The sequence below is a fragment of the Astatotilapia calliptera genome, chromosome 7, assembly GCF_900246225.1.
Source record: "Astatotilapia calliptera chromosome 7, fAstCal1.2, whole genome shotgun sequence".
In the NCBI taxonomy this organism is placed as follows: Eukaryota; Metazoa; Chordata; class Actinopteri; order Cichliformes; family Cichlidae; genus Astatotilapia; species Astatotilapia calliptera.
In genome coordinates this window covers 35,653,740-35,679,254 of record NC_039308.1, presented here as the reverse complement: position 1 = coordinate 35,679,254, position 25,515 = coordinate 35,653,740, and the positions used below count along the sequence as shown (strand labels likewise).

The following is a 25,515-nucleotide window of genomic DNA, read 5'->3' as shown; positions in this document are numbered from 1 at the left end:
TTAATTATTTTCTTAGACGTTTTGAGTTAGTAAGTTAAAAGTTTTAGATACCGAATACAAAATTGTAGATGATGACACAAATTTTCGACTTATGATCGTAAAAATTGTTTATTTCTCTCTTTCCATCAATCTATCCATCTATCTCACATTCCTTTGAACTGCTGCATGATGGAGAGGAGGTGTTCGCTGCGTTTCTGGATGTTGCTCTGCTCCTCCTTCAGTCTCTCCTGCTCCTGTAACACCTCCTCCTGAGGAGAGACACATCACACACATCAAATTTAACACTCCCACGTATCTCAAATAATGACTAACTGATGAACAGGACTGCATGTACAACAGTTTACCATGGATTTTTGTCTGCTAAGCTGTCATAAAGACACCTTAAACTGAAAATAACATCAGTGATTTCACATTCTGATCGTTTCCCAAAGCCAGCGCTGGAAACAGTGAAGCTGTGATGTGCAGCACAGTGTGGACGTAAACCAGGAAGTTAGAAAACTTATTTTATTTGTTTAATGACTGTCTTGTTTCCTGTTTACATGCATGAAATGCAAAAATATGTTAGTGAAGCAGAGTGTGCATGTGTGTTAGTGTGTTTGCTTGTTTTACTGACTCTGAGTCTGCAGAGCTCCCTCCTCTCTCGGTCATTCTCCTCAGCTCTCGCTCGAAGCCAAGCTTCATTCTGAGAGCGATGTCTGTCCAGCATCTCCTGCAGCTCCTGACACACACACACACACACACACACACACACACACACACACACACACACACACACACACACACACACACACACACACACACTTGTGTAAATAAAGTATATCCTGGGTCTAAACACCTGAAATATGAACATGGCAGACGAAAGCAGAATTGCACAATAAAATTGCTCTATTAAGTAAAATAAATCATAAAACAGATTAAAACATCTTACAAAAAATATTAGAAACAATATATCACTGATTAACATGTGATTAGGTTTAAATAACGAGATCATACGGGATTGCACTACATTTACTGACTTCCTCTCATGCATTGAATTATGTTAGTGATCAGATAAAAATGTAATGGATTCATGGTAGATTAGATTAATGGGTTAGAGTGTGTAAGAGGTTAATGGGTTAGATTAGGATTAAATGAACTTAATGTAACAAGAACCAGGATAAAGTTCCTGATTTGTTTTTAAATTCATTTCCAGTTTTTACTGTTAAACTTTGAAAGGTGTTTTAACTTTTGGGTCTGAGCAGCTTAAATTTAGTCCTCAAATACTGTTCCAGCATTTTGGGATCACAAGCAGAAACTTACAATACACCAATCACAGGTGGTCCACTCAGGGGGATTCACAGGACTAAAACAGGAGTCACTAGTGGTCCTGTGTTCACTTCCTGCCCTCTTGTTGCTTTAGAGCTTGATGCCAAACTGCACATACGATGACCTCGCCTTCTTGGGTCGTTTTCGTAACATTTCTGCACAAGCAGATCAAAGCAGCGGATCCATAATTTGGCTCGGCAGCAGCATGAGGTCACTCCATTCAAGGAGGATGAGAGGTGAAAGGTTCAGGTTTGAGGCCTGAAGCCTGTACATGTAAATCTAAAGAGAGAGGCAGGTCAGCAGAGTCACTGACCTCTTTTCCATCTCATTCTTTCCGGAGTTTACTCGATTTTATTGCCCTTCTTGTATTTATCCGTTTAAATAATCTGCTGTATATTTTAAACAGTATTGTTTTTCCTCTTTTTTGATTTTATAATCTGCACCCTTGTCTTGTGTATCCCAAGTTTCTGTAAATATTCTTTGTAAATAATAGTTAGTTACCAGTTTCAGCTTAGATTACATTCACATTGACCCCTTTATCTGGAGCTTTTACACATTAATAGCACCATCCTTATACCAGGAGTACAGAATAACTGTAAAGACTATATATCTACAAGGTTTCTGAAACTATACTCGTGTAGCATGCAGCCTAAACCTGCCCCAGCCCCCGGGGACTTCACTGTTGACTTGGTGGATGTTAGAAGGCTGTTGAACCTGTTGTTGTTGTTGTCTATGTGCTTCATGAGCATCTTTCTCTCTTTGCAGAGCAGCTGCAGCTTTAGTCAGCTCTGACTTCTCTCTGAAAGAAAAAAAAAAACACATTCAGCCATTCAGGATGAGCACAGGAAATACGATGTTTAGAGGTGAGGCAGTTAAACCTTTAGCCTGATGAGCTCCTACAGTGGGTCACCTCATGCATGTTCTTGCCCTTTGAGTTGTACTTAAATGTGTAAATGAAGATGTGCATGTACCGATCTAGTTTGTGGAACTCCTGGTCCAGCAGTGTGAATGCTGTTTGGATCATTGTCATTGCCTGATCACGCACTGCGCTGAAGTCTCTGTGGACAAACACCTGCAGCAGGAAATGCAATTTTATCTGCGTTGCATAGTAACCAGAGTTTCACCCTGGTCTTCCAACCCTCTGAATCTGCATGACTTTTTACCACCATTTGAAAAGAATGAATGAAGGCGAGTGTATTATGTTGACACCTGTGGATTCACCATCGTGTTCTTCTGCTGGACGGATGGAGCTGCCTCGCTCAGCTCGTAGCGGACGTTGGGAACTTTTGTGGGAGTGAAGCTGTTAACGGTCAAAACCAGAATGAAACCAGTGAGTTAAAACCGAGATATGAGACTCAAACAGAGCATGACAAGAGGCTCAAATGGCACACACACACGCACACACATTAAAGAGAGCCGGTGTGCACACACAGACAGCAGCTGCTGACCTGTGGCTGATACCCTGGAGACCAAACTCTGACAGAATCTCCTTCATCACTGTGGAGACAGAAGTTTTTTGTTTTTCAGTCTGACACAAAGTTCATCTGTGAGTTCTCATGGAGCAAGTGCAGTGCTGTAAATGATGTAAATGTAATGAGAGCTATTAAACTCACATAATGATAATAAAATAGATTCCCCTCAGTTTATGCGTGCTCTTCTTTGTTGTATGCTTAATTTTAATTGGCAGTTTCATTAATCATTAAGACTTCATGATTGAAAACTTGTATTTCAGTGTATTAAATGAAAAACTAAAATCTTCCATTTAAAAAAAATAATCCAGCCTTTTGCTGTGGCTCCAAACTGTGAGCAGTGCATCTTGTCTGTTTTAAATATCCTCGATATGTATCTCTAACTTGGAGTCCATCTGTGCTAATTTAAATGAGTACCAAACAGTTCAGAAAAACCATGTCTGAAGCTCTGAGTGTTCTCAGAAACACAAGGATGTTAGTATTTGTAAAGTGGAGGAAGTTTGTAACCACTAGGACACTTTGTTAGGAACACCTGTCCAAACTCAGTAAATAAGGAGTTACTTGGTCAGCGAGATCAAGAAACAATTTTAGCAGCACTCCTTGACTGAAGCAAGGTTGAATTGTCTCCACTATGGAGAGGTAACCAGATGGCTTTTAAAGAACTCAGAGAGCACAAAGACTTTTTTTTTTTTTTTACATTTTATTATAACTACTCATTGTTAATTCCTGTGTTTAAAAAATGGCTTGAAAAGAATCTAAAGAAACAGCTACTGTGACTTTAGTCCCAAAAGCTGCATTTAATGTAGAAGACGACATACTGTGGTTGTGGGGGATGTGTGAAATTGAAAAACTTTTCTTTCTTTGTCTTTCTGGAATGAGTTTGATGTGACGTTTAAAAAAAAAAAAGCAGTACTTTTGATTTTAAATTTATCAACTTAAAATTTAAAAGTACTGCAGTGCACAAGAAAGTGTGTAAAAACAGAATCCATTCCTGTTGTGCCTATTTAAATGACCATTGACCTCTCCTCTAGCACCATCCTGTGGACAGCTTTGCCACTGCAGCTCCTGTGCTCTTTAACAAGAGCCAAATATGTTTGCCTTTACAGTTTTTTCTGATGGCTTTAACCCTAACTGTGATTCCTATAGCACAATTCCTAAAAGTATTAATGCTTATAGCAAAACCACTCACTGAGTTTGCAAAACTAAAAGCACAAACACTGCTTTGCACTCAGTTTGCAATTTTGTAACACACACTTTGCAAAACTGTAGGCACAATTCACTGCACAACACTCTTTTTGCAGAACTTTAAACACTGCTTACACTCAATTACCAAATTTCCAACACACTCCTAGCAAAATTATACACATGTATGGCTATCATTAACACTATTTTGCCAACTGTCTGGCACACTTTCACATGTGAAAACAGTTTTAGATAATTAGTTCACTTTGCAATCAGCCTAAGCACTATAAACAGGCCACAGGTAAGCTGTCTATGTGGAGTACAATGGAAGGAGCAGTAAGAGTGAGAAGAGTGAGAATCAGAGGAGGCCGAGGGGGTGGACGTGGAGGTGAAGAAGTTGGAGGAAGAGGACGTGGAGGTGAAGAAGCAAGAGGGTTAGAGGATGTTAGAGGAAGAGGACAAGGAGGAGCAAGAAGAGGACGAGGAGGGGAAAGAGGAAGGGTAAGAAGAGTAAGAAACAGAATAACTGATGACATCAGAGCTACAATGGTGGACCATGTTATCAACCATGGGATGACCCTGAGGGAAGCTGGCCAACGTGTTCAGCCTAAACTGAGCCGCTACACTGTGGCAAGCATCATTAGGACATTTCAAAATGAGAATCGGTAAGTACTTTGTAGCACTGCCATACTCTAATGAGAAACACAACAGTACCATACATGCAAAAATACTGAAATTGTTACTTTACAGAATTGCTAGACGTCCAGATGTTGGGGGCAGAGGCAGAATGTTCGCTCCAGAGCAAGAGACCCATATAGTGAACATGGTGATTGCCAATAATGTAATAAGACTGGGCGAAATACAGCAGCGCATAATTGATGATGACACCATCTTTCAAAATATACACAGTGCAAGCATTTCTGCACTAAGTCGTGTACTTGCGCGCCACAGAATAAGAATGAAGCAAATTTACAGAGTTCCTTTCGAGAGAAACACAGAACGTGTAAAGCAACTGCGATATGACTATGTGCAGGTAAGCTAGTGTCATTGGTTCTGAATTTGGAAGTGCATACTGTAGTGCTGTGCATGGGCCTGATGTGTTGCATTTGTTTTGTCTTGTCCAGAGAGTGATGGAACTAGAAGCAGATGCAATGGGACATGAACTACTTTTTGTAGATGAGGCCGGTTTTAACCTCAGTAAAACCAGGAGACGTGGCAAGAACATTATTGGACACCGTGCCATCATCAACGTCCCAGGACAACGTGGTGGTAACATAACCATGTGTGCAGCTATGACCCAATATGTCATCATATGGGACAATGTTAGTTTCCATAGGGCTGCTTTGGTCCGCAACTGGTTTACAGACCACCCATCCTTCATGGCACTCAACCTCCCTCCATACTCTCCATTCTTGAATCCCATCGAGGAGTTCTTCTCTGCCTGGCGCTGGAAAGTGTACGACCGTCATCTTCATCAACAGGTAGCCCTTTTACAGGCAATGGAGGAGGCATGTGGAGATATTGACCAGGCATCATGTCAGGCCTGGATACGGCATTCAAGGAGATATTTTCCCCGGTGCCTTGGACTGGAGGATGTCGCATGCGATGTGGACGAAATTTTGTGGCCGGACCCAGAAAGACGACATGATGTAGGCTGATTGTCTTTTTCTTTTTTTTTTCCTTTTTTTTTTTTTTGTGAAATTCCTATTTTGTGTTCTGACTTTGTCTTGGTTTTGATGAGTGTGAATAAACACCAATACTTGAAGTTTGGATCCTTGTATGTTTACATGACACTATGACAAAAGTGTGACCTCAAATTGAGATGTGTTTTGTATTCATACCATCAGTGTGCAGTTGGCGCATTGTGTGCTTAGTAGATGATGGCTTGTGTGTACTGTTTGATACGGAAACACCATTTTTACGAAGGTGTGAAGAGTTAATCTAGCTGTGTTTGCTTTTGCAAGAGAACTACAATGTTTTGATAATTGGGTGACAGGTTTTCTTATTTGTGTGTAGAGTTTTGCAAAAATAGCCAATAGTTACCAAAAATGTGCTTAAGCAATCAGAAAAAACTGTAATACACTATAACGTACCTGGTTGCCTCTCTGATGGGTTAATGAGCTTCATCACCTTTAGGTCATTGAAATTCTGCTCTTCGTTCTTCCCTCCAAACACATACAGCTGCCAATCAAGTAGGCACAAAAAGAACACTTTATTTCACATCACAGTAATAATAAAAAAAAACCTCGATAATAATATATTTTATTTTTGCTGACATGGCTGTGAAGGATGAAGGCGGTGTGTCCATGCCGACGTGTTGGAGGAATCCCGACGTAGAGCGGGACCTTCCACTTCGTCTTCGCTGCAGACACACAGTGTGAAGTATTTACACACTTTAACTCTTCAGAATTACACGAGTCAGTTTTAACTTCTCTGCAGCATCCAACCCACCAATACTGAGCTTGTGGATTTCACTGGACGACGTCACTGTGCCATCCTCATTGGTGCTTTTGCCACCAAACAGGTAGATGTCCTACATGAGATTTTTCCAAAAGTAATAAACAACAAAAAATAAATACAAAAACAAAACATTGTATTCAGGAGTCAACGTGACTGTTATTTAAAGCTACAGTTATTTTGCTTTACAAATAATATATTTTGATAATTGTATATTTCTGTCTTAACAGCTTTTTTGTTTATTTTGTTTTGTCCATATTTCTTGTGATTTAAAAAATAATATCCTACTTGTTTTTATACTGTTATTTTTATACAGCTTTAAGGATGTAGCGGCTATAGAGGCTCGCATATAGCAAGTATCAGTTTTCAGTAGCTAAATAAAGCTACTTTATTTCAGTGTTTTTAAAAACACTGAGAAAAGATTCACTATAAATAACAAAGAAAAATAAAGACTTTGTGGCAACACCCTCTAGTGGTCAGAATAATTATGACAGGGGGAAAAAAGAAGGACGGTGAGCTCATGGAGGCATACAGTCAGGTCAGGGTGGATGGATGATAAAAAATATTTAACCATGGCTGATCCAGAACCTAAAGGGACTATTATATATTGCTGTGAGCATGAAAACGGAGGTCCTCTAATGTAATTATATGCACACATGCAAACTGAATAAAGTTAAAAATTTGTTGCATTTCTTGCTTCTATAATGGGCACAAATTCACTGCACTGTCTGTTGCTTTAGAAGGATGACTCCATCCTCATCTACCGTCACTATTTCTGCTCCTTGCAGCTTCACTGTTACACCTTCTCTATACCAGACTTGTTCTTAAAAATCAGTAGCAGTATACTTCTCCAGTCCTCAGGCATCCTCATTTTCCAAGGTTATATTAAGTATTCTGTTTAAAAGTCCACTGTCTTTTCTCCTGGACATCTCCATACCTCCACAGATATGTCAACTGGACCAAGTACCTTTCCACAGCTGCCCTCCCTTCCACTTGAGAGAGGTGGCAACTGTCCAGCTCTCTCATGTACAGTGGGGCAAAAAAGTATTTAGTCAGCCACCGATTGTGCAAGTTCCCCCACCTAAAATGATGACAGAGGTCAGTAATTTGCACCAGAGGTACACTTCAACTGTGAGAGACAGAATGTGAAAAAAAAAAATCCATGAATCCACATGGTAGGATTTGTAAAGAATTTATTCGTAAATCAGGGTGGAAAATAAGTATTTGGTCAATAACAAAAATACAACTCAATACTTTGTAACATAACCTTTGTTGGCAATAACAGAGGTCAAACGTTTACTATAGGTCTTTACCAGGTTTGCACACACAGTAGCTGGTATTTTGGCCCATTCCTCCATGCAGATCTTCTCGAGAGCAGTGATGTTTTGGGGCTGTCGCCGAGCAACACGGACTTTCAACTCCCGCCACAGATTTTCTATGGGGTTGAGGTCTGGAGACTGGCTAGGCCACTCCAGGACTTTCAAATGCTTCTTACGGAGCCACTCCTTTGTTACCCGGGCGGTGTGTTTTGGATCATTGTCATGTTGGAAGACCCAGCCTCGTTTCATCTTCAAAGTTCCCACTAATGGAAGGAGGTTTTGGCTCAAAATCTCACGATACATGGCCCCATTCATTCTGTCCTTAACACGGATCAGTCGTCCTGTTCCCTTGGCAGAAAAACAGCCCCATAGCATGATGTTTCCACCCCCATGCTTCACAGTAGGTATGGTGTTCTTGGGATGCAACTCAGTATTCTTCTTCCTCCAAACACGACGAGTTGAGTTTATACCAAAAAGTTCTACTTTGGTTTCATCTGACCACATGACATTCTCCCAATCCTCTGCTGTATCATCCATGTGCTCTCTGGCAAACTTCAGACGGGCCTGGAAATGCACTGGCTTCAGCAGCGGAACACGTCTGGCACTGCGGGATTTGATTCCCTGCCGTTGTAGTGTGTTACTGATGGTGACCTTTGTTACTTTGGTCCCAGCTCTCTGCAGGTCATTCACCAGGTCCCCCCGTGTGGTTCTGGGATCTTTGCTCACCGTTCTCATGATCATTTTGACCCCACGGGATGAGATCTTGCGTGGAGCCCCAGATGGAGGGAGATTATCAGTGGTCTTGTATGTCTTCCATTTTCTGATGATTGCTCCCACAGTTGATTTTTTCACACCAAGCTGCTTGCCTATTGTAGATTCACTCTTCCCAGTCTGGTGCAGGTCTACAATACTTTTCCTGGTGTCCTTCGAAAGCTCTTTGGTCTTGGCCATGGCGGAGTTTGGAGTCTGACTGTTTGAGGCTGTGGACAGGTGTCTTTTATACAGATGATGAGTTCAAACAGGTGCCATTCATACAGGTAACGAGTGGGAGACAGAAAAGCTTCTTACAGAAGACGTTACAGGTCTGTGAGAGCCAGAGATTTTCCTTGTTTGAGGTGACCAAATACTTATTTTCCACCCTGATTTACGAATAAATTCTTTACAAATCCTACCATGTGAATTCATGGATTTTTTTTCACATTCTGTCTCTCACAGTTGAAGTGTACCTCTGGTGCAAATTACTGACCTCTGTCATCATTTTAAGTGGGGGAACTTGCACAATCGGTGGCTGACTAAATACTTTTTTGCCCCACTGTATCCTACATTCATGAGATCCTGAAAGTACTCCTTCCATCTTCTCAACACAGTCTTTTTACTTGTTAGTTCATTTCCATCTCTGCCATTAATCACTCTGCCACGTTGCACATCCTTTCCAGCTTGACTTCTTAGTAGTCAATCACTAACAAGTCCCTTTCTACTTCCTTACTGTCCAGCCTCACAACTCCCTATAAGACCTTACCCTTTACTCTTCCCACCTCTCTAACACTATATTTTTTATGTGTTGTTTTTTTCTTTTAATATTAAGGCCCAAGCAGCCAGAGAAAGGAAGGCCTGGGTATTTCAGACTGTTGCCTAGATAAACTGCAGAAAAATGGATGGTTGGATGGATAAAAATATTAATATTATGGTAATATTAATTTTAGTACAGCTGGTTCTCCAAAGCATGGCATAGGTAGAAACAAATTAATTATAATCACACCAATTCAATAATAAGTAAAATATATAATAGTGTTTTTTTTCTTTCCAGCACCTCTGCTACTGCTACTAGTACATTCATATAGTTCATTTCAGTGTGTGTGTGTGTGTGTGTGTGTGTGTGTGTGTGTGTGTGTGTGTGTGTGTGTGTGTGTGTGTGTGTACTTTATCATGGTGTGCAGTCAGTGTTTGTCCGCTGCAGGCTGCAGGTGATTCTCCTTTCACCTCCATTTTCTGCCACTGCAGGTTCTCTTAAAACCCAAAGGACATAAAGGTCAAAGGTCAGATGAAGTCATAAGAGTTATGTGTTTGACTTAATTTGTATATTTGCTGTATATATAAGCATGAATGATCTTTTCTAGATACACCTGTGATTTCTGATGCAGTTCAACATACACTGTTTAAATCTCTGACATTTGTGTAAATAGAAACTTTTTGTTTGATCGTGTGCAAGAAATAAAGTTGCATAAATAAATCTATCTGGTCATTTTAAAGCGAGTAATTCAAAGCTGCACTAATATTTAGTCGATCTCTATGATCATCTCCATCTCCCACCAAGTGTAATTATTATGTGCTATGTAAAACTAACTGGAAAATGCCTCAGCTTGGCTCTTACCTGTATTGAGAACATAGAGGTCTTTACAGAACTCTCCTCCTGCTCCATAACCTCCAAACATGAACACCTGATCTCCAACCAGAGCACAACTCTGACCCCATCTACACACAGAAAAAGGACATCTGTCAGATTCTTTGGGTTTCATAGATTAGTATGCTGCCAAAATAGAATTGTCATTGTTTTTATAAAAATCTGATAGTCGTGGTCCTGGACCTTGAAGTTTTGGGGCCTAAAGTATTATTTAGATTCGACATTTTTATTATCATGTTCCTGCTCCTGAGTGTGGTAACGGTTTATCTCAGTGTTCAGTTAGTCACTTCCTGTTTTATTTTGGTAAATCCATCTCTTTTGTGCTCTGCTTTTAACATAAAAAGTATTTGCCCCCTTCTTGATTTCTTTTTTTTTCATATTTGTCACACTTACATGTTCAGCCAACAAATTTTTCATATTGTACAAAGATAGCTGAGATTTTAAATGATGATTTCATCTATTAAAGGATGAAAGCTATGCAAACCTATCTGTATTTAGTCAGGTTATCTTTTTATAATATTAAAATTAGTTTCACAATCTGAAACATCTAAGTGTGAGAAATATGCAAAAAAACCTTAAACTTAAAAACTGGGAAATGCTTTTTCATAACACTGCATTGCTTCTCTCTCGTTATCCTTGTTCAGTTCCACCTGTTTCTTGTCACCCAGCTGTTTCCTCTGCCCACGGTACCCCTCGCTGTGTTCCTGTGTTTGTAAATCTTTCAGCTGAGCCCTGTACATGTAGCTTTCCTCTCACATTTCTCTGAGGTGTTTGGATTTTGTTATTTTGCCTCAGCTTTAAATTTACGTGTTGGCTTTTTATTAGCTAAATAAACAGCTTGCTTTTTGTTTCTGAATGCTGTCTTTGTGTCTCCAAATCATGACATCTGATGCTAAATTCCTTCACTGAGTCATGATTGTGAAGCTTGAACTACAGTTTTTGGTGACAGTGTGTCAGAGAAGAAGTCTCACAGGGCAGGAGGCAGAGATCCACTCGTTTTGACCGGTGTCCAGGTGAGAGACACTGAAACAGAGCAGAAAGGACATCAGAATCTAAACTGTAAAAACATATGTAAATAGGGTGATTTGTTTTTATTAAGAAGAAGAAGAAGAAGGAAGCTGAAAGCTGCATAAGTTTTTTGGGTTTTTTTTGTAACCTGTGTTGAACACCATGAGGTCATCAGTTGGATTCCCCTCCACAGCACCTCCGTACACGTAGATGTTTTCGCCACCAGCAGCAGAGCAGTGTCTTAGAGCTCTGAGGGCCACACCCCCAACCGCTAAGCACTCCCAGGTCAGAGTCACTGTCAGGACATGGAAACCTAATGAAGTATGGGCGTCACTATGGGGGGCCCATTCTGCGTGCGACTTCTGTACCTGAGAAGCCCATTTAGGTATATACACACTCTATGACATCATACAAAGCCAAGAGTAGAAAAAAAAAGTGTCTGACTTTTTGGCTCAGTCATTACTTGTGCAGACCCTAACCTCACTATTTGAAACTTTGGTCATGTTTTATATGACCCACACACAACACAAATCAAACTAAACTAGTTCATTGTTTCTTCTAGCTGCTGTACATCCTCACCTATATCAAAGCTGTAGACTCCTGGGAGACACTCAGTGGCTTCAGGACTGGACGCTCCTCCAAACAGATACAGCCTTCCTTTCACAACACTGAGAAGGAAACAAAACATGGTGTTTACAGTAAAAATGCATCAGTGTGTTGCAGCATTGCAAGAGCTACAACTGTAATTATGACTATTTTGCTCAACATTTGTAACCTTGAATATTCAACAGAACTATTTATTATAACATAGCCTAATGTGAGTGTCCTGGCCCAAGACAGATCACATTAGTCTGTCTGTCTTGGGCTTTTATAATGGTGGGAGAAGCTCAGTGAGAAGAAAACATGCACACGGATAGGGGAACATTACAGTCATTGTGCTATCACTGAACTTAAAAAACTGTCTTTTTACAGGAGAGTTCCTTGAGCTTTGAATATAATTCAAGAGAAACACAAATGAATAAATTACGATGGAGGCTTCATCATAAGATGGAGTTTGTTTTTGACAATAAAGCTTGTCTTGGAAAACCAGTTGCTGGTTCCAGTTGCCACCATGACATGTCTATGTGTGCAGATAGAGCACCAAAGGGCTTGGAGGCAGATTTACATAATACATGGAAAGCGATGGAGACCGAAGCTAACAATCAACAACTAACTCAAGTAACCAAACGTGAACCAGGTGAGAGATCCTGTGCAACCATTAATGAGCCTTCTTCAAGTCCAGCCGGAGAAACCTTATCAGGAACTCCACCTCCTCTAGATCTTATTGACCAATCAATAGGGAAGCACAGACAACATATGCACAAGGAGGATAACGAGGGAACAGGCCACAGGTGGGAACACAGCTGACACTAATCTGACTGACAAGACAACGAAAGCAAAATTGAGCATAATACACATGAAACATAAGACTATTAAAATAAACAAGAAGTAGAAAGAATGAGATCGAGACTAAGATACATGGGCTTGACAGAGCGACTGGGGAGAAAACAGACATGGGTACATGACTGGGAAGGCTGAGAAACACAGGGATGAGACTAGGGAAGACTGAGCTCAAGAAACACCAATATAGGGTTAGAACATAACAAATAAAAACTGGGTCGAAGACCCAAAACCATGACACCTTTTTTTCTAACTATAGCACACAGCAGGAGAAAAGGCATCTCACCACTAGAAACTCTTTGGTTTTGGGTGGTGTTCAGAGCAAGTGTGCAGGAGAAGGACACACAAAGTCCACTTGATTGCTTTGAATTCTGAAGATAGTCACCTCATTTATTGTTATCTGTCTCGATTCAATGGAGAATATGCTAAATGTGAAAAGAATTTATGTAACGTTATTAAAAAAATGTCTATTTCTTTCTGACACTGACTGATTTCAAAATGTTTTAAACTATCAATAATTAGAGTTCAGAGTCAGTGCTGTATTTTACCACAGAGTGTGCCCTTCTCTGGCCGAGGGAACGTCGCCGCTCTGAGGAATCTCCTCCCAGGTCACATCTTCAGGAGTCACTACAAACAACACCAAAACATCAAATGCAAAGGCCAAAATAACTGATCTGATAATGTCATTTAAAACCAGTTAGTAAGTTAAGAGGTCATAAAAACGTGCTGTGACCTGTGAGGGTGCTTTCAGTTACTGTGGTCATGTTTCTTTGGAACGAGCTGCCTGCTGACGACCCGAGGTCAGTTACATCTGTGCATACATTCAAAAATAGACTTGAAGCCTTTTAGTTCTCACAAATCTACACTCGGTGTCTGTGTGTGGCTGTGCGTGTGTGTATGTTAACTTGTGTTTTACTTCTTTGTAACGTTTTATTTTGCTGTTTCGTTGTAAAGCTAAACCACTTTGTATGTTTTTAATCTTCTGTTTTAAACACATTAGAAATAAATTTGCTTTTGTCAAAAAGTATTTAGAAAAAACCCTGCGAGGCTTTTATTTTGGTATTCATGATATTTTATATAGCGTAAATAAAACTGACCTTGCCACTGTAAATGGACATACTGATAATTTTAATCAGATGCGATAATTATTCCAAACCACTGGAAAAATATAATAACTTTCTTTCTTTTTATTTATTTATTGTAGCTTTTTTTACTCCCAGTTTTCTAAAGCTTATGGTGCTTTTTAGGTTGTTTTCCTGTTTTTAATCATCATGGTACAATTTAAAGAAGAAGATTTTTTTTTGTCGTGGCTTTTTAATTGAACTGGGCTGTGTGTGAACTTAAAATTGAGTTCAGTAAATGGGTTTTAAATTCAGCATTATTAACATCCTAAAACTTTGCTCAATACCACTTGCAGAAGTCCAAACCTCCAAAAATGCATGCGAGAAAAAGCACATCAGGACTACAGCTGCATGTTGTACCTGTTAGCATGTAGAAGTCACTGAAGTAAACAACACTGCCCTCCTGAATCAACCAGAAAAGACTGATTAGCAGAAGCACAGACCACCCAGGCTCCATGCTTCACTCATGTTTTACTGTGACTGAATAAAAAAGAAAAATAAACAGTGGTCTCACCTCTTGACTGATGCTGCAGGCACCTCCGAAAAGAAAGGCAACGTCTCCAGCCACGGCTAAAGCATGGCCGTGTCTGTGGATTTAAAGAAACACAGAAATAGAAGCGGGTCAGACATCATCTTCACTGAGCTTAGTATTATGTGTGCAGCAGTTCTTCACCAGGTTGTTTTTTACCAATATGATGAACTTTAGGCCGCCTTTGAACCTTAGTCTTTAATGTCATCTTACCCATTGTCTCTGTCTCTCTCCTAGTTACCTTTTTGGACCCTTTCCTGGAAACATTTCTGTTTGGAGACTCACCTGCCCGTGGACTGTAGACACTCCCAGCAATGCCGATTAACCTGTAAGGGAAAGACCTCAGCAAACTTGCCTGCCCGCTGTTCATTCCCAGAGTGTCTGAATTTCCCCCTGTTGAGCTGATGCTCCTCTTAGCCCCAAAACCACCTCTGAGATATGTAAGGCAAAGGTCCAGACTCAGAATACTCACAGTCATATTCCTTCTCCTTTGGAACTACAGTTAATGCAACTCATTTCCAGCAGAGCTCGTCTGCACATTGTTGTTATAAAGTCTCTCTCTCTCAGTCCCACTGGCAGTCATCAATAACCATTGCCAACTGTAATAAGCTACAAAAAACTGCCAATAGCTGTTTGAGTCTGCTCACTGAGTCCATTTTGAGCACAATTATTACAAGAATGAATTATGATGAGGTGGATGAAAATGTTGGCACAGCATTAAGTTGGGCATTCCTAAACTTCAAGACTTTTACTTATTACAAGCTCATTTTGAAATGTAAAAAATCTTCTATAGCCCACCAAAGTCTTTATTCACATTAGCATAAGAAGACATATTTTCTGCTTCATGTTGTCATTGATTCCTTTTGATCTTCTGATGTTTGGTTTGAGGCAGATTCTTTATCAACAGCTTTACTTTGGCCAATAGTGCTGCATTTTAGCTCTTACACTAATGAGCTATAGTAAAGAGATCAGGAGCCAAAATAAGCCAGAAATCAAGAATAATGTAAAATTTGTGGTAATGTTTCATTTTTAAATCTTTTAAGTTTGTGTTATGTAATATTTCTGTTTTTATGGTGATAAAAATTAAATTACAAATTGAAAAAATGACCTCTTGCGGCCCACGCCATCTAAAATCACTGGACTGGACTTATGGTATAGAAACTGACGTAGCCATGAGTGACATCATCCACTGATATCCACTGAAGTACCCTAATGCCTAAATTATACTTTCAACATCCATGAGTTGACATAAATTTTGTCATCAGACGGTGACAAGCCTGTTTTGTGGTTTCCCCCACAGAGAATGTGAATTTCAATGCACCAATTAGGCATGTTCTCGAATTCCAACAGGAATGACTCGGTTGTTGGGTCTCCATCTGTCCATGTCGAGAAACCTCAGGACAACCAAGCTGACCAAGGAACCTGGAACACTTCAACAAGCCAATAAAGTCACTAAACTATTTAAAAGACATGCAGCAATGGAACTGGGGGCTTCCCATAAACTTCTATCCAACCAAACTTACTTTTGCTACCAGAGGAGTTGCAGGTTTAAGGTTTTAACGTGATTAAACTCAGTTTATTTCATTACTTTAATGGTCTACTGACCTGATCGTATCGTGTAAAACAATCTTCACTATAACAATGTCACAATATACTACTCCTACAATATATTATCATATGTTAGCATTTATACACTAATCTTTCAAGAGTGATTGTTACCTGTTTATTTGTGGTATATACTGCATCAGAGCACCACCTTTATATTATTTAGGTTGGCGCACTCACCTAGGACTTGGGGCTTTTCCTTTTATCTCCTTCTCCAACCAGTGACCGCTGGCCAATGCCATCTTCACACCTACGGTGTCTCCGTCTCTGTCTCACACACAGTTTTGCTTTATTGGGGTAACAGCTGTAACAAGCACATAGTTTGTTTTTCAATCATGAAAATATGTAATTTTTCTAACTGAAAGTTACTGAATCTGTAAGAACAAGTAACAGCTGCTAATAAAGGCACAGGTACCAATGTGTTGTTAAAGAGCATCACACCAATTTTTGCTCATAAGCCCTAAAAAGTGAAATAACGCAGCCGAAGTTTTTACTCGTTTTCGAAAACATATTATGAGGATTGTCATTGTTAATACAGTCTGATATTTCATACTCATATTCTCTATACAAAATTCTTCCAGGTGTGCACATAATATATCCTTACTCAAAACAAATTGTGGTTCTTGCAAAATTCAATTCTTAATGGTGACCAAACCTTAAATTTTCATGCAGTTTCCCCTGCAGGTGGTGCCACAGATGCAAGGTAATCTCAAAACGTGCCTTTTTGTAGCTCCAGTTACGAACACCAACAGCAGCAGCGGAATAAAACCCACCTGTGGAGGTGTTTGTGTCTGCCAGGAAATCGGCTTCTTCCCTGTTATTTCGTTGTTTTATTGATGCTGGATTAAGCCCACAGATGAGTCATCTCAGCTCCACAGTCTGACAGCTGCTCTTTGAGTCTCAGCTTACAGGTAAGCTACACTTCCCTCTGCATGTAGACCGTTACCCAGCAACACCTCCAAACACAGAGCCGAGCCAAGCAGGTCAGCATTTAACAGGATGAGAGTGAGAGCAAAGTGCAGAAAAAAGTGAGGAAAACACTCTTTAATATACACGTAACACGAAATCCACTCATGTTCTACACTTTGCTTTAATATTCTTTCTTATAACAGCTTCTGTACAGTAGGTGGCGCTCACTTATTGTATTTGAGTTTACTATCTACGTTTTTCTGTCTGGTTTTCCACTTTTTTCCATAACTGCAGTGTATGAGACACAGTAGTGCAACAAAAACTCATGACTTTATGTTTTTAAAACTCTTTAAAGTTACTTTTATGAATGTTGACTATATTTTTCTAAATGAATATAACATGAAATGGATTTAACTTAAAATTAAGTCCATGTGACTTATATTCAATGCATAGTTAAGTAATGCACAGTTAAAATAAACCAGTTGGTGCAACCTGACCATCTTTAGCTGAAGTCTTACTTTTTCTGAGACAGGTTTGTTTACATTAAACATGAAACACAGCAGCAGTGTGCCAACTTTATCTTTGATTTGTTTCCAGGTGCTTCAAATTTCAGCCCCTTAAAAGCTGCACTAACTTCTAACCGAGCACAGTATTAAATTGTAAATGTGTTTTTATAAAGACCTTCAGCTGCAGTATAAATCTAACTGTATCTAACGTGCAGACATGCAATTAGAAGTGAGGAGAGACAGGGGGCGACAAACTCACAAAGAAGTAAAGATGACAGGAGGTGGAGAAGGGCTGAAAGTGAGAAATCCACCGACATTTTTAGCCTTTGTTACCTTTCTGTTATCTATTACTGATAATAAAAATGCAGGCTTGAATGTTTAGTGTTTATTTGCTGTATATGCTCAAATGTGTGTTCAGGCTAAAGGAAAAATTAATGCAATAGCCTGTCATTGGCACTCACGGGGTAATAACTGATCACATTTATTGCTTCACTGCAGAGAAAAGATAAACTACTTTATCCATACTTACTACAGAGTAAGGGCCTGTCAGTCCTGTTGTTTGGTGTGTTAACGTGGCTTATGTTGTTTGAATTATGTACTTCACTAAATTTGGTCCAAAATCTGCTTGTTATTTAAAACAGACTGCCTGAATTTCCACTCAGGCTGAATTTGGGCCATTGAAGGTTTTATAACTTTGATCATTTCAGTATTTTAGGCATTTTCTAACCAAAAAACACAACTCTGGGCTCCATGGAACAGGAAGTTCACAGCAAAACGACCTGCACCACATCACTTATGAGCATGTCAGAGACAGACTCTGTGACGGACCAGCACACCAGATCAGCTGGGAGTCACCAAAGAACAGCAGAACTGGCAGGTCAGCCACTGGTGCCCTGTTTTCTTAACAGGTTCACACTGAACACATGTGGCAGATGTGAGAGAGTCTGGAGTGGGGTCTGTCGCTTTGATTTTCAGCACAGCAGATGAAATGGACTCTCACTGGTCTCTGTTTCTGAACCAACTAATACCCATGAAGTTCAACCAACTCTGATCAGTTAATCATTTAATTCTTGATTGCAAAAGTGTTCTTGCATTGGCTGGCAATGAGGAATTCCACATGGATGTGGTTTCCGTTTAAAGGTCTAAATGAAAGATTAAAGGCTTCTGTAAATACAGCATGTCCTTTAAATTGCCCAAAGCCAAAGATTTGGGCTTCTGGTGACTTGAAAACAGATCAAATGGTACATACATGTGTTTTTGCCAGAGAGACGCTGAGTCACCTGCATTTATCTCCGGAGTGTATAAATATGTGTTCTTTCAAATGTATCCATGGAAATATGATTTGCTTTTAACTGGCGGAAGCTCCAAGATGCCTGGTTTCTCCTCAGTGCACCAGCTGCTGCAGGTAAACACAGGGCCAGAGAGAAAATCTTTGATTTCATTTCTCCAGACACTGCCTCACATCTGTTTTCTTTTTTGGAGCATGATCACAGCTCATCTCTGCCTCTGAGGCTCTTCATGTCCGTGTACATCATTCTTATGATCTTTTTGGCCTCACTGGGTAGATTAAGGCACTAAAAAAGTGTAATCACGGCTATCCTTTATGTGTGGAGGCAGAATAATGCTTCTAAAATAAGATGGTGATCACTTTAAATGTTTCAATCTGCGTCTGCTTCTCTCCTGATTGATGATGCGAGTCGGCCGGTCACGTTTCCCACCGTCACCACTCTTTTTTTGTCATGTTTTATTCATACAGACAGTAACACACACACATACATAACGACCACAGCCACAGACACGTGAGGCTCTCGTTTTTTCACCTCCGTCTGCCACTGTCAAAACCAACCGGGGTCCAGCCTCGTTTTCAAAATAATACACACACGTTCCCCCAATTTCTCAGTACTGGTCTTAAGGCTGATGAAAATCTACTGATTTGAATAAATTATGTATTTAAATCTTTAATTAATTAAATGTTGCGAATAAAAACTGATTCTTTGATTTTTCTTTTTTTTTCTATTCCGCCTCTTCACTTTTAGCAGCACTTTTATTGTGAAAGGATTATATCCGGTCTTGTGTTATTGTTCTGCCTTATATAAGACCTTATTGTCCCAACTTGACTTGAAAACGTGCTTATCCATGGGGGTCCTGGCCAAGCAGACGCTCTCACAGTCCTTTTTCAGTCCCTTTCTTCATGGCTTAAATCAAATAGATGGTCCGGTTTCTGTTCTGGCCCCGTCAGGCTCAGGGAGGCTCTAAGACACAAATATCTCCAATGGACCGAACCGTACTCAACTGATCATCAGTCAAGTTTAGTTTATCAGACAGGAAATAGAGTTCGGCTTTCAAAGTAAAAGAAATTACCGATTAGTTTCTGTTAGTGAAATGTGGAAATAAACATTTGTATTTCTTTGGGTCTTTTTAGCTTAAAAACAATAATTAATTCTCTTGTAGTTCTTTTTTAAATTTTTGAGGATTTTATCCAGGCATGCTAGATGCTCTAAGGCTGTTAATGTTCATTTTCTCTTTGTAGTAGCTAACTCTGTCCTGTGTTTTAGATATTAGCTAGGAAAACACAATTGCTTATTGCTTTTCTGTACTGTACATGAGTATGTCCATTTTAATATTTCAATTGCGGCTTATTTTATTGTGATGTATTATAAATCTAGGTTTGTTTGTTTGTTTTTCAGATACTTTTGTATTATTGCTCTAATAATACACTTCAGTTTAGTTTGTGTATAATTGTTTAGAAATTTATGCCCCTTGCCTTTTTAATTCTAGCAGTCTCTAGGGGTAATTACTTTGTCATAGAAGTTGACTGACTGCAAACCCAGGCCTGGTATTTAACTATGACTGGCTGTGGATGACTTATGAGTTGATATGCTCCAAGAATAAACGTTACCAAAAGACATAGTGCCTCAGTAACCCTTCTTTGATGCTGAGTCTGCATCCACTCGACTGAAGAGCATTTTTTTTCTTCTTTGATATGAGAGTAACAGCATAGTTGTAACTATAGTTAGTAGAGCAGGACGATATGACCAAAAATATTTATCACGATATACATTTGAAAATTTGCGATAACGATATAACTGACGATATAATTGACACTAGACAAAATACTTTACAACTCCACAATTTTATTAGTGCAAAAAAAAAAACATTAATGTATTTTCACTTAAACAAGCAACTGTTTTTTTTATCTGCATTAAAGTTATATAAAAACGTAACAGTGCGAATGTAAATTCCTTGCTGACACTTTAACCAAAAGGCATTTCCAGTGGAAACTGGCCGACATATCCTCAGCATAACCATGTATAATATCCACAAAACTTAAAAAGAGGTTATACACACACAATACTGTAATATTATGTTGAAGCACAGTACATATCACTCCGCGAGGCTCCTGCCTACGGTAGCCATAATGCTCCAACAATCCATCAAGCGGTGCGGCTTCGTAGCTTAGCAAAGTCGTACTGAAACATTTGACAGATTTTCGAGCGCCGTGTACGACATAAAATCGTTTCGAGGTCAGTAAACAAAACCAGAATTCATACATAAGGCACACGGGATTATAAGGGGACCTGTTGATTTTCAGAACAATCAAAGGATTGATTTTAAGTGTGCCGTATTTTCCAAAAAACACGGTAATAACGACGGCCCGCTAGCATGCTCTACCAAAAATAACGATCCGCTTTCGCCCTTCTCATTCTCCGTCACCGCAACCATGCTTTTTCGGCCATGTGCATATGAAAACAAAGGCACTGCGCATGCGCCTTTTACCGATATTCTATTGCAATATTTCATTTTCTTATCATTGCCCAACATTATACCGGTATTACCATGAACGGTATGATATGGCCCAGCCCTAATAGTTAGTACAGTAATCCATTATGTTACTGTATTACTGAAAAGGTAATGGTAGGAAAACTGAGCCATACTGTTGAAATGTAATCTGTTAACTTTCCCTTTGCTTGTGAAGAAAAATATCTGAATCGTTTAGCAGAGGTAGGTCGAGTATCCAAAAATTGTACTCAAGTAAGAGTAGCATTACTTTAAAATATTATTACTCAAGTAACAGTGAAAAGTAGTGTTCAAAAAAGTTACTCAAGTAAGAGTAAAAAAGTACTTGGAGAAAAGACTACTCAGTGAGTAACTGTTTGAAATGTCCGATTTATTTTTTAAATAAATGCTATCAGACAAACAAAAATAAATAAATATACAAATTTTTGTATTTTCAAAAGGAATATATGTAAAAACATCAACAAAATAAGGCACAACAATTCTAATTTCCAGATTTCAGTTTTTCACAACATAAGGCTTTTTTCACCAATGCCCACAGTAAATAATATAAACAGTGCAAACAATTTCCAGTGACAAGATATGCTGTAAACTTTACATTCACTTTTGCTCCAAATGGCACAGCAGCCTCAGAGAAACCATTAGAACGAGGCATCTTCAACATATGTCCATACAAGGCAGCTCAGTTTACCATAAATTGTGTGGGTGTGCATCTATTACTGCATATTTAGCAAAAATGTGCCATTTCTTCACTCAGTGAAGTGATGGTTAAGCTTCAGCAGCAGTTTGCTCTCAAGGTTCTTTCTGTGAAGCTGTAACTGTTCAGCAGTGAACAGGAGTCCTGCATGACTGAGAAGTCCTTCACAAGCTCCAGATGCAGGAAGAGCTGTACTGATTTTGATCGAAAGCTTCTTGATGTGAGGAAAGCCATGCAATAGATCCACACCTCCAGTGAATGGGCATGAAAGGTACCTCTCCAGCTCCCCTACTTCTGGCTTTCCTGACCCCATGGACCCATCATCTTAGCCAGTTAGGCTGCTGTTTGTGCTGGACTCATCCATCTCTGTGTCTAGGTGATGTCTGATGAAGTTGAGACCTGTGGAAAGATGTATGGTTTTCAAAAGAATTAGGTCTGGTCATTATAGTAATGTATACACTGCCAAGCTGCAGATGTTTGGCAAGAACATTTGATCACACTGGAGATGTTTTTTACTAACTCCTGTTGAAAAACAAAATCTTGTCATTCATATCCCACACAAAGAGTTTGCAATGAATTCCAGATTAAGTTTAAAATAAGAACCAATAGATCCTCCTTGCACTGTTTGGCTGTTACTCTGGGGAAAGACAGTGATGGAAGCCGTGACCATTGCTGGACTGGCCATCGGCCCACCGGGTAATTTTTCGTTTTTATGGGCCGATGATTTTTTTTTTTTGTAAGAGTATAAACAATGAGAGGTGGTGGATTGGCCAGATGCTGGTCATGTGTAAAAAATAACTCAATTGTTTGGTGGTGGCTATGGCGGAGCTTCCACAGAAGCCAGCAGGTGGATGAGGGAAAGGTGAGGCCGGAGGAGGAGAGACCCGAGGCGGCTGCAGGTGAAATGAACTTCAGGTAAGAAGTTATGACCTGCAGTCTATCTGGGTCAGATATAAACCAAGTTCAGGTGTAGTTTATTTTCGTTGTGCTGACTTTTTACAGTCAGTTACAATAACTCTTACTAGCTAGCATGACAGAGTTTCTATACAGCTGGTGGGTGCTATGATGTTACTGATAGTGAACTTTATTTTATTCATAAGGTTAGTAGAGTTTCCAACCATCCTGTACAAACAGAATCGTCCCGCATTCAGAAAAAATATTACGCGTTTCGTATTGAGCTGAAAACAAACAGAGTTTGTCCTGTACTTCAGCTACAATGGAAAAAGACACAAAGCTGGAGTTATTCTGTCTTTACGCTGCCAGCTGCCTCTTCTCCTCTCATTCTCTCCCCCTCCCTCTCCTGTTGCTACTTCAATCATGAAACTGATCAATGATCAGCTGATCGGCTTTTCTCTCTTGTTTATCACCCACTTTGTGCCAGAAAGATGTTGCACTTGATCAGCTGTTGTTAGCATTTATTTAATATTAATTTCGAGTATCAGCTGATGTTTGCTGGAGCCAGGGCTGTAAAAGCTGCTGGTCATGATGTCGGTTTGGTTATCTGGTGAGAGGGAAACATGAAGATGAAACCAGGAGATGTTCTTACTGAATCATCAGAGCTGAACAGGTGATGGAGAAACAGGTTTACCTTTTAGGTCACATGAATGAGTTGAAGGGAAGCTATGAACTGTTTCTGAGAGACAAATAACACCAGGATCCTTTTTTAGTATCTAACAGCTGGTAACTGTACAGGGGCGGGTCTAGCAAAGTTTTCCCAGGGGGGCCAGGTAGGGCATTATCAGGGAAAGGGGGGCACAAAGAAATACTTTTCTTTCTTATTCTCATTTAAAAAGTTTTTATCTGACGTAAAATGTATAGAAATCATACATATACCAACAAGACAGTGTACATCACTGTCACAACAGCATCTGTTTTCATTCAAAGGCTTTATGGCTTTTCCTATAGCCTAATACCTGGTGGGCCGGTCTCTAGTCAAAATGCCCGGACCGATTTTTTGTCCCAGTCCAGCCCTGGCCATGACTGGAGCTGCGATGTAGCCTCTAATCTCTCCATGGCCCTCCTGAGAAGATAAACACCTCAGTCTGCGTGGCTGCAAAATTAGGAAAAACACCCCTTCCAACCACAGGGTAGGGAGTTGGATGAAGCTAGCCTCCAAAAGCTGGGCATACACTGTGCAATTTTTTTTGGCCCATTTTGAGCCGATTTTTCAGTCGCGCAACCGTTTTTTGGGGATCGGCCCGAGTTTCGCCTTAATCGTGTGTCATGCATCATGTAGTATACATGGGGTAACGAAAAGCGATTAACACCTCACGACCAGCTCCAAATCATCAATCGTATGGTCGCAAGAAAATCAAACCTGTTTGAAATCCTGTCGCCCCTCAACGCAGCCTCTCACACTGCGCACGCACAAGCAGAAATGAAAGTGAAAAGGCGGAGCAGCATGGCAGTGGACATGAGATGGAGGCACAACTTGTAGAACTGTGGCAAGCTTATCCGAGTACGGAAGCGTAGAGCTGCCACCCAGGCAAAAGAAAAATAGAGCTATATCACGTTATAACGTGAAAAGTTTATTGTTCTAACAATATATTTTTCATGTTAGTGCAATATACCTTTCATGTTTGAACAATATCACGTTATTGATATTGTTCAAACATATATTGTTCAAACGTACAATATTATATTGTACGTTCGTACAATATAATATTTATATTGTACGAACGTGATAATTATGTATATTGTAATAATGTTGTTAGAACAATATACTTTTCACGTTATAACGTGATATAGCTCTATTTTTCTTTTGCCTGGGTGGCAGCTCTACGCATCCGTACTACGCTTCCGTATTCCATGAAAAGAGTTGGATGGACATTGCTGCTCAATTGCAGCTGCCTGGTCAATGTGTTTCATTAGTAATTTAGCAAAGTTGATGGTGGTGGTGTGTGTCTGTGTGAGTGAAAGACAGAGAGGGAGAGCGAGAGACAGATTTTGTATGATAAGCTTCATGTTATGGACGCACAGTTTGAGCACTCAAGTCGCATCAGAGCATCAGGCCGTATAGTGCGAGACCCTGCATTGTGACCTTTGAACTTCTAACCCCTGAGATTCAATTGTACAGTTTGAGCAGGAGCTGAATAACGCGACTGAAAAAAAAATCGCATGCCATGTTTTCATGTGTTTCTTTCCGTGTGTCCGCTACTTTGAAACGCTTGGCCCGCTCTGCCTTCCACAGTTTCAAACTGGTCATGTGACTGCATGGCCACATCTGATTGGTAAAAGAGTTACTGGAAACTCCACTGGCGGATGTTATCTAATGTGTTAAACGAATTCTTTTTTAAAAAGTAACGAGTTGAATTTTGCAAATGTAGTGGAGTAAAAGTATTGTTTCTCCTTCACAAATTTACTCAAGTAAAAGTAAAAAGTATTGTGCAAAAAAGGTACTTTAAAAGTAACTTTTTTTCAAAAACTTACTCAAGTAAATGTAACTCAGTAAATGTAACTCGTTACTACCCACCTCTGCCGTTTAGGCTCCAAAATGCGAACTTTATGACATTACAGTGAGGGCTCAATCTTTTATATACAGTCTATGGAATGACGTGACTATGTTCGGCTTTTATTGTGAAAAGAGCACCAGCCGGAAGTCCTCTGGGTGTTGAGTGTCAGTGACGTCGTCTCCGAGCTGCTGCGGACGTTTCGGTGCTGAAGAGAACGGAGGATCCAGAGAAAGAGGTGCTGTGGATATTACCGGTCACCGTTTCTGTAATCGTTATCCTCCGTTAGCTCGGTTTTAGCTTCTGCGTGGGGACTCATTAAG

General features: G+C 39.8%; 1 protein-coding gene across 4 annotated transcripts; it reads right to left on the bottom strand.

The window, feature by feature from the left end:
* Positions 1 to 89: 89 nt before the first annotated feature.
* Positions 90 to 16,897, bottom strand: LOC113026090 (rab9 effector protein with kelch motifs). Of its 4 annotated transcripts, none has more exons than XM_026174526.1 (20): positions 16,610 to 16,897; positions 16,017 to 16,140; positions 14,217 to 14,289; positions 14,063 to 14,105; positions 13,315 to 13,392; positions 13,130 to 13,208; positions 11,721 to 11,809; positions 11,290 to 11,436; positions 11,105 to 11,156; positions 10,104 to 10,204; positions 9,653 to 9,738; positions 6,408 to 6,489; positions 6,233 to 6,318; positions 6,050 to 6,137; positions 2,754 to 2,802; positions 2,527 to 2,605; positions 2,277 to 2,377; positions 2,020 to 2,104; positions 614 to 718; positions 90 to 248 (listed from the first exon to the last, which is right to left on the bottom strand). In XM_026174526.1, the coding sequence occupies exons 2-20, from the start codon at positions 16,076 to 16,078 to the stop codon at positions 144 to 146; spliced, it is 1,590 nt and encodes a 529-aa protein (XP_026030311.1). In that variant the 5' UTR covers positions 16,079 to 16,140; positions 16,610 to 16,897; the 3' UTR covers positions 90 to 143. The 4 variants fall into 4 exon arrangements, with proteins under 4 accessions (XP_026030311.1, XP_026030310.1, XP_026030309.1 ...); XM_026174525.1 differs by having other exon boundaries at positions 2,515 to 2,605; positions 16,017 to 16,103; XM_026174524.1 differs by lacking the exon at positions 16,610 to 16,897 and adding an exon at positions 16,492 to 16,601 and having other exon boundaries at positions 2,515 to 2,605.
* Between the last annotated feature and the right edge of the window lie 8,618 nt (positions 16,898 to 25,515).